Below are 10051 nucleotides of genomic sequence, written 5' to 3' on the forward strand. Positions count from 1 at the left end.
CTTCTCTTCCTCTTCCTCCTTCTTGTACTTTTTCTTCTTCTTCCAAATTTGCGCAGGTTCTTCTTCTTCCTTTTTTCTTCTCCTCATCTTTCTTCTTCTTTCAAATTTGTACACGTAGGTTTTTTTTTCTTTCCTTTTTCTCCTCTTCTTTCTTCTCCTCTTAGAAATTATCAATTCAATTCAGAATACATACGTCCGTTCAATTCAAAACAATTCAATTCAATTCAGAATACATACGTCCGTTCAATTCAAAACAATTCAATTCAATTCATAATGAATCGAACATGTTATTAAGGTGAAACAATTGTCTAGTACTGAATGAACGGAACATTATCCATTATATAAAATCAAATTCAAAACACATGTGTTTGCAATTTAGAGAATATCAATTCAATTAAATTCAATGTCCATTCAATTCATAATGAACCGAACATATTATTAAGGTAAAACAATTGTATAGTACTGAATGAACGGAACATTATCCATTATATAAAATCAAATTTAAAACAGTTTTCTGCATAATGAATCGAATACGTTATTAAGGTGAAATAATTGTATAGTACTAAATGAACAGAACATTATCCATTATATAAAATCAAATGCAAAACACCTGTGTGTACAATTTAGAAATTATCAATTCAATTCAAAACACATGCGTCAATTCAATTCAATTCAGCAATTGCATTCCATTCAATTCGATTGAAAAAATAATCCATTAGCAAAATGTTGATGTTGTTGGTGATGACGATAACGAAAGAGGAGGAGAAGAAGAAGAAAAAGAGGAGGAGGAGAAGCAGAAGAAGAATCTGCATGCGTGAGGAAGAGGAAGAGGAGGAGGAGGTATGCGTGAATTTGAAAGAAAAAGAAGAGGACGTATGCGTGTATTTGAAAGAAGAAGAAGAAGAAGAAGAAGCGCAGGAGAGAAGAAGAATAAGAAGAAGTGCGGAAGAAGAGAAGAAGAAAAAGCACGTGTAGTGACACTCTTTTAATAAGAGTGATTTTTATCGGTGTTGCAATTACTTGAATAAATTTAGATGAAAAAATACTTGAATGTATAGCAATCCTGATTTATAATCCTGACAAAAAAATGTCATAGTTTATCTTTATCTTAGGTGACTCTTGTGATGCACGGGATTATTATAAATTTTAAACTAAAACTAATTACATATGTTTGTTATAATGTAAATGAGTGAAAAATATATAGATAATTAAAAAAATAAGTATAAAAATAATGAAAATATTCAACATAAAGAATAACATAATAAATATAATATAAAATAAGATTTATCTATCTTGTATTCTAAAAATATATATTAAATTTATAAATTAAAAATAAATTATTAAAATATAAAAGATTAAAATTTTTAATGTATTTGTTTTATATTTATTTTTTATTGGTAAACTTATCATATATCTTAAGGTCACATGTTATGTCAGTATATAGATTAAAAAATATTTTATCAACTAATTAATGATATGATTGTCATATAAAAGCTATTTTATATGATATGTGTCAAACTGAATGGAGTTAAGTTTCACAATTATTCACTCAAGAGGTGCAACAACAAACATTGTACAGAAGTCTTATGTTTGAATTCCTAACAGTGTCGCTTAATTGTGGTATATCACTCTAACGAGTTAAGCTCATTTTAATATCTGAGATTGGTGAATTATATTAATTTGGTTTTTAATTTTTTAATTATTATAATTTGGTCTTTTAAATTTAAAAAAGTACACTAATATAATCTCTTCTTAATGCTATTAGTGAGATAATTCAAATCTTGTCATGTTAAATATATTAAAACGACGTTGTACACGTTGTGATGCTAAAAGAGCACTAAATGATGTCATTTCATAGTTTAAACAATATTAAAAAAGAGGGGTATAATGTTTTAGTATTGTTCAAACCCTCAAACGACGTCATTTAGTGCATTCTTTAGCACCAAAACGCATACCACGTCGTTTTAATATGTCTAGCGTGATAAGGCTTGAGCTACGCCATTAACGGTGTTGAGTTCCGACGACGAAAGATACACGAGAAACTACATTGGTGCACTTTTTTAAATCTAAAGGACCAAATTGTGGCAATTGAAAAGTTAGGGACCAAATCAATACAACTCGCCAATTTCAGGAACTAAAGTGGGGCTTAACTCCCGCTCTAATTGTAAACCAAATAGTTTGAATGAGAGAAGGATTTTCTATTGTTTTTAAATGAGATAAGTACGATTTTGGTCCCTAAAGTTTTGTGCCACAATCGAAATCGTCCCTTTTCTAATTTTGGATTTAAAATCGTCCTTAATGTTGCATTTGTATTTAACTTCGTCCTTAAAATTTTTTCAGACATAAATGCCCTTTTCATCGTTAGGGTAGTTAGAAGAATAGTTATATAAAAAAATAAAGGGAATAGCAATATAAATGTATATGTTAACCCCCAAAAATAAGGGCAAGTTGTTTGAATCTGGAACTGCTGCCAACACCACCGTCGTGCACGTCGTGGAGGGAGAACGCCATGGCTGCCGAAAGCTCGATCTCGTCTCGAAGCAAATCATTCTCGCATGGTAGGTTGCTGCTCTGTTCCCATGGTGAGAGGCCGGTGCTGCGAACCTCAGGAACGAAGGAGAACTATGGGCGCAGATTTTGGGACTGTGTTTACTATGGGGTTTGTTTTTCTTTCTTTTCTTCTGAGTTGAGTTATTTGGGTAGAGGACTGGAGAGTGAAGACAGTGATTATGTGTAGGTGCATGAAGGCTGCAACTTCTTTCGTTGAGCAGAGCCAGAGACAGAGGTGGAAAACTCAGAAATTGCAAGGATGAAGAAGAAGGTTGCCTCCCTGAAATCAAAGACAAAAGCGGCAGAGTGGAAGTTAATGGTCGTTGCTCTGTTAGGATTTGTTGGGTGGGCTGGGTTCCTGTATCTGCTACTGCAGAATTTTTCTATGTCTAGGCCTAAGTGTGTAATTCCATTGAACCTGGTATAAAAAGGGTGTTTGGGTATGATGCTGTTGTTGTTGTTGGTAAATTCTTTTAGGGTTGGTTTTGTTGAATGTGGTTTGGTGAAAAGTGTTTTGATGGTAAGTTATTAGGTGACAATTATGTACCTGGTATGAATGTGTTCTGTTGAATTGGTTCTCAACATGTATAAATGACAATTATGTATGCATGGTTGGTTGTTGTAATGTGAGTTTGATTTCTGCTTGGTAAATACCTATTTTCCACTACTGACTAATTTCCTAACAATATAACAAACTTGAATCAAAGACAACCTCAACTGAATATGATAAATGTCATAATAACATACATAATAAAAAGTGTTTCAGACACAGAGGTAATCCCAAAAGGGTTGGCTGGTCTAATCCAGCAACCAAGTACAACACACATAGATGCTCATAGGCAAAATATCACCAAAAAAGGAGCTAACAAGTCACACTGCACTTTCCCAGCAAAGTTCACAGAAACATAACCCAAAATAAGACAACATGCACAAAATACAATCATGACAATAGGATGCTAATTTTTTCATTTTCCTTTTCCTAAAGCATTCCCCATTTTCTTGGAGGCAACTTTGCCATTAACTTCAGTTTCTTTGGAGAAATGTGAGGTGCTCCAGAGAGCCTGGTAGAGAAGTGACTAACAGGTTGGTTTGAAGATGTGGTAAGGGTAGGCTGAGATGAAGGTAGAGTTCTGGTGGCTGGCTGTGATGAGGATGAAGGAAGTGCTAAACTTGTTGGGCTGGCAACCTTGTTGGGCTGTGGAGCAGGTTGGGTTGAGCACTTGGGCTTAGTAGTCCCCTTGGGCCAGCTTCTAGGCCTTTTTGGCTGTGCTGCATTGTTGGATTGGGCTGCAGATGGTGGCTATGTTGCTAAAACAGCTTTCCTCTTGACAGATTGCTTGGGATTGGGCTGTGAAGAGGCAGTCTTCCTTCCTCCCTTGGCAGCTAGATGGTTTGATTTGGTGCTTCCCTTCTACTGCTTTCCTTTGTTCTTTGACTGCTGGGCCACACAAACATATACAATTTTATAATGGGATAGCAATAACATATGAGAGACCGATTAATAGAAGGAAGACAAATTAAAAATCATACCAACTCCTCAATAGGTTTAGGGCATATGCTTTTGTTGTGCCCAACAGATCCACACAGAGAGCACCTTTGTTTCTCTCCCCTCCTTGATAGGTGAGTGCGGCTGCTCTGTTCTTCATCTCCAGCAGTTGCTCTCCTCTTTTTCACTGGCCTGTGACTAGGCCTTCGATAGGGGAGAGGCATAACATCAGGGTGTGCAGTTCTCTCCCAAAGATATACTCCATTCAAGAGATGTATGATTGAGTCATAGCACCTTATGTAAGCTTCTTTCTTATAACACCCAGCCACAAAAGGTTCTAAGTCAAGTCCCTTGAACTTGATGCAACTGATAGCATGGACACAGGGTATGCCACTCATCTGCCACATTCTACATGAACATTCATGGGATCCTAAGTTGACCGCAAACTTGTCTAAACCGTTCACTACTTCATACTTCGAGGCTGCAGACCAGTATGGCCGCCAATCCCCAGCTGACCTAGATCTCTTCTCCAACCTGAATCTAATCTTAGGTAAGATTGTCCCTGAATAATTATGTGCAATTTCCCTATTTTCTGTCCACCTAGTCATTAGTTTAACCCTGATTTCCTCTAACATGGTGACTATAGGCTTCTCTCTAGCATCAACAATGGCAGAATTAAAGCTCTCGGACATGTTATTAACCAATGTATCTACCTTAGAGTTATAGGTGAACCTAGATCTAGACCAATACCTAGGAGGGATAGCAATTAGGTACCTATAGGCTTCCTGATTCACAGCTTTCACCTCGGCCATGTTTCTCTCTCAATCCCTCCAGTGAGTTGCCTTAGCACACTTCCATATCAGTTTCTTCAATTGTAATCCTGGAAACCTTTTTCTGAAGTTGCCATACAAGTGTCTCACACAGAACCGATTATCCACACCAGGTATAACCTCCTCATATGCTGGCAACAAACCCTGCACGCATGAAATCAAGGAAATTATAATTAGGGAGAATTGAATGGATGTCATTCATGTTGTAAAATTAGGGAAGTTTGCTTACTTTTTGTTGGTCAGACATGAAGGTAGATCTTCCCATCTTATCCAGCCCAACATCAGATGCAAGATGATTTAGAAACCAACTCCATGAGTCCTTCGTCTCGGCCTCCACAACCGCATATGCAATCGGCATCATTTGGTCATTGGGATCCCAACCAATTGCAGTGAGCAGTTGTCCTCCCTGGGGTGTCTTCAAAAAGCAGCCATCTAGGCCAATGAAATCCCTACAATGCTGGAAGCTCTGCTTGCATGCTTCCAAGCACACATAGATCCTCTGAAAGATGCAGTAAGTGGTCCTGGATGATGCTGGTGCTTCATTGTCAAGATCTGGGGACCTCTGCACTTGTATGCGAACTGAGGATCCTGGATTTGCCCTCATCAGCTCCTGTCCATAATCATAAATTCTTTTATACTGCTCTCGGAAGGTGCCCTGAATTTGATCAAGTGCAATCTGCTTGGTCTTAGTGGCCAATGATTTAGTGACAGTCAAGTTCCATTTCTTCTGTGCCTTCGAAACCAACTCCCTTATTTTCACCTTTGGATTTGATTCAACCTTCTTTTTAAACGCCTTGCCGAGCCATTTCGAGTGTAAGATCCCCACCCTGTGTGCTTGTGTGCATGTGTGTGTCAAGTTCATGCTGCGTAGCTGCCAAGTTTCCTCACCTCTGATTTTTGCAGCATACACCCAAAAAGGACAATCATCCGAACAAACAGCCCTAACCCTCTGCAAATCACACTTCCTAAACCTGATTGACCTTGTCGTATGCACAGCATAAGCAGTTACAGTGTCCTTGAAATCTTCCCGAGATGCATACACTATGCCAACTTCCCATTTGTATTGACTCATATCTTTCTGAAGCTTGTGAATTGGAAATATGAAATCCTCATGCTCCGAATCAGACCCATCAGCCCCAACTTGGTGATCAAAATCTAAGTCATCACTGTCTCCTCCCTCATCATTTTCAAACTGCTCAGTTGCTCCAGCATTCTTTTTCACAGCCCTAGGTTTTTTACTCATCACATTCACATGTTGAAACCCACTTACCTCAGGATCAAGCTTATCATCACTATCAGTAAAGTGCACATCATCTTCACTATCGTCCTCTTCCCCATATGGATTATACTCCGAATCGAGACTGTCGCTGTAACTAGAGTTATCATACTCAACTTCATTGTCGTCCTCTGCCCCAGAGTAAGCAGCAAATGGTTCAGATTGCTTTCGCCCCTCATCTACTCCACCATACAGAACCAGCTCTTTCCCCTCACTAATGTCACCCATCCCATCTTTATCTATCCCCAACATCAATGTAGCCATCATCAGGAAACATCTCTTCGTCCTGAACCTTATGGATAACATACAACTCTACATGGTCTCTCAACTCTGCTATTCGACATATCTTAATGGAATCCACATCAGTTTTAAGCAATTTCAGATTTTTCTCCATGTCTTCAACAACTGGATCCTTGAACCACAACGATGGAATATTCTCCTCGACGTAACCAAGTTGCTTTAGCTCAGCATACGCTTCAAATACAGACCACCGATCACCATCAATCTCTTCTATCACCGTTGTTTCTCCTGCCACATACTCTAATGGACCGTTCTTATACGTAAACCATCCTTCATGGTAGACCTTCACTTTAAAATAACCCATCGTCTTCTACAACACCCTGAAACAGAGTACAACAACACATAGACATTCATAAAAAATGATAAAACACACGCACCTTCCTATTTCACACCGATGCTAATCCCTACTCTCCACACACATGGCCTCATTCCAACGATAAACAGACTACCAAATCCTAACTAATCTAACCCGACACTAACCACTACAGCGAGAGCTACCATACTGAAAAGAAGGAAGAAAATCATACCTACGCAAATCCGATCAGTAATGCTTCAGCGACTCTTCACGTCCCTTCCTTCCAATTCCTCGATCTCGCCTCCTCTCTTCAGTTTCAGTCCATCAACATCTACGATCCTCTCCAATTCTGGGTTAGGGCACAATGTAATGGATTTGGTTTACGAAGCGTTGTGAATAAAGGGTGCTGTAATAAACGTTAAGGGTTTTTCATCCAAGTGAAAAAATCAAGCGTTTCGCGCGAAATGAAAAGGGTAGAATTGTCATTAAAAAAAATTTTAATTAGAAAGGACGAAGTTAAATACAAATGCAACATTAAGGACGATTTTAAATCCAAAATTAGAAGAGGGACGATTTCGATTCTGGCACAAAACTTTAGGGACCAAAATTAGTACTTATCCCTTTTTAAATACCTCGAAAAGAAATTATTAATCAACTCGATCACATCATGAATAATAAACGCTTTTTAACTTCGTCCTTCTTGGGGTACTAAGTGCAACGACTGTAGCACAAATCATCTTTCAACAATATTCTTGGCTTGCCTGGATTAAACAAATGTACAGCTAGAAAGAAATACTCAATTTTTTTTTGAACAAGGAACTCAACACAATATAATGGAGTGACAAAAGAACTAAACTTCAAACATCAACCTGTAAAGAAATATAAACAGAAAATTATCCCTAATGTCATTTTCGGTATTGTCATCAACAACAAAAAGGATCCAAACTACTTCACTCTCTATAACTGGTTAAAGATTTTTGAAACACCTCATCTGCACCCCCTTCTTTATTGTTAAAAATCCGCCCGTTCCTCTCTAACCAAACGTTTCAAATAACTGTAAAGAAGCATATGAGGCACTTATTGCGCTCCTTCTTCCTATTCACAACACATTTCCAACTCTCAAAATATTTTTTTAGTGAACCCGGAACAGACCACGATCTCCCAAACTCAGATAGTCATTGACACCACAACTGCTAAGTAAACTCACAACCAAGAAACAAATGGTGAATATGTTCAACGTCTTTTTTACACAATACACACATGTTATCACTGTAACTAATAATTCCCAATCTATGCAATATTTTTTTAGTATTTACTCTTCCTATCAAAGAAAACTAAATAAATAGCTCCACTCATAGCGGAACCAAACATTTCCATATGGTTCTGGTGAAACTGTAGCTGGTGATATCTTTCGGGAGAGTTTCTGACTGCTTTACCTGCACAAAAGAGTTAGTTGAAAAAATACCTTCCTTGTCAACCTTCCAAACAACTCTGTCTTGCTTATCATATGCTAGCTTTACAGGCCTTAAAGTCTCATGCAATTGATCCACTAATTCTAACTCTCATTGGTATATATCTCGTCTCCACTGGAAGTTCCAAATCCACTCTAACCCATCTCAAAACCCACAATCCCCTGTGATAGATCCTCTTTGGTTTGAAATAGAGAAAAGTCTCGAAAAATTTATCTTTAACGAACCACTTTATAACCAGACATCTTCCCAAAATCGATTTCTCCTTCTGTCACCCACCTTCATAGACAACTCAGCAATCATCTTATCTCTCACATTACTATCCTTGAACTTCAACTGACAGATATCCTTCCATGGACCCCCTCTATTAGGTAATGTCTGAACTGATAACATCATATTGGGGTTCAAGTTATAGCAGGAGCATACAACCTTCTTGCATAATAGACACTCCTCTTTTGAAAAACGCCAGCACCACTTGAAAAGGAATGCAGTGTTTCTAACCACGGCATCACCTACCCCCAACCCACCCACCTTTTTAGGGGTTTGAACCACTTCCCACTTAACTAGCGCCAAACCATTTCTACCTTCCTCCTTGCTCCATAGGAATTTTCTCTGCAACGAGATCAACTTTTCTGCCACTGCCTTCGATATATTATACAGGCTCAAACAGTACACCGGCAAGCTATTCAATACAGATTTAATAAGGACTAACTTACCCGCTTTATTGAGCACTTTTTTCTTCCACAAGCTAAGCTTCTCCTCAACCTTATCAATTATCGATTTTCAAGTCTTGACCAACCTTGGGTTCGCTCCTAAAGAAATGCCAAGATATCTTATTGGAAGGTTAGCCTTTTTACATCCTAATAAGTTGCATATGTTGTGAGTCCATTGCTATTCACAATTGATTGGGATTAAACTTAATTTATCAAAGTTAATAGTTAACCCCGACATCACCTCAAAACACCTTAGCAACCTGGCATCATTTCTGATTGTCTCCTCATCGGGTGGACAGAACAATATAATGTCATCTGTAAATTGGAGATGTGACAACTCTATATTGTCCTTACCAATCAGCAGCGGCGAAATGCGTCTGTTCCTGACTGACTCCGCTACCATCCTATGCAAAACATCAACAACCAAAAAAAAGGAAACAGTGGATCACCTTGTCTCAAACCCCTCTCCATCTTAAAAGGTTTAGATGGTGAGCCATTTATCAGGATCGACATAGACGCTGTACCAACACGCTCATTAACCCATTTCCTCCATCTCCAACCAAAGCCCATCTTCTGTAGCACAATATCCACAAAATTCCATTTTACCTGATTATAAGCCTTCTGAAAGTCTAACTTAATGATTGTCGCTTTCTTCTCATGCAATAAGTGCCCCATCATGTATTTTCCGACCCTTCACAAATGCGCTCTAAGTCTCCCTTACTAGACTTGGCATCACTGATCTCATCCTTCTAACCATCACTTTGGAAATTACTTTATACACGCAATTTACCATGCTGATCGACCGGAGGTCCTTGATCTCCTTGGTTCCCGTGTACTTAGGTGCAAGGGCCACCCAAGTAATATTGGAGTCAGAAGGCAACCTTGATGACCAAAAAAATCTAGTACAGTTGTTGTGAACTCTAGACCAATTTCATCCCAACACTTCTTAATGAAATTTATATTATACCCATCACTTCCTGAAGTTTTGGATGATTCACAATCCCAAACCTCCTCTCTAATCTCCTCCGTTGTCGATATTCTCTCCAATACTACAGACTCTTCTTCATCAATCCGATTCACTAGTCCGTCCTTAAATTCCACAACCGGTGATCTCTCTTGATGATACAAATCT

General features: G+C 38.3%; 1 protein-coding gene across 1 annotated transcript; it reads right to left on the reverse strand.

The window, feature by feature from the left end:
* Positions 1–4074: 4074 nt before the first annotated feature.
* On the reverse strand, positions 4075–4848 carry LOC114925657 (uncharacterized). The gene has a single exon (XM_029294303.1). The coding sequence runs from the start codon at positions 4846–4848 to the stop codon at positions 4075–4077; it is 774 nt and encodes a 257-aa protein (XP_029150136.1).
* Between the last annotated feature and the right edge of the window lie 5203 nt (positions 4849–10051).

The sequence above is a fragment of the Arachis hypogaea genome, chromosome 17, assembly GCF_003086295.3.
Source record: "Arachis hypogaea cultivar Tifrunner chromosome 17, arahy.Tifrunner.gnm2.J5K5, whole genome shotgun sequence".
NCBI classification, from domain to species: domain Eukaryota; kingdom Viridiplantae; phylum Streptophyta; class Magnoliopsida; order Fabales; family Fabaceae; genus Arachis; species Arachis hypogaea.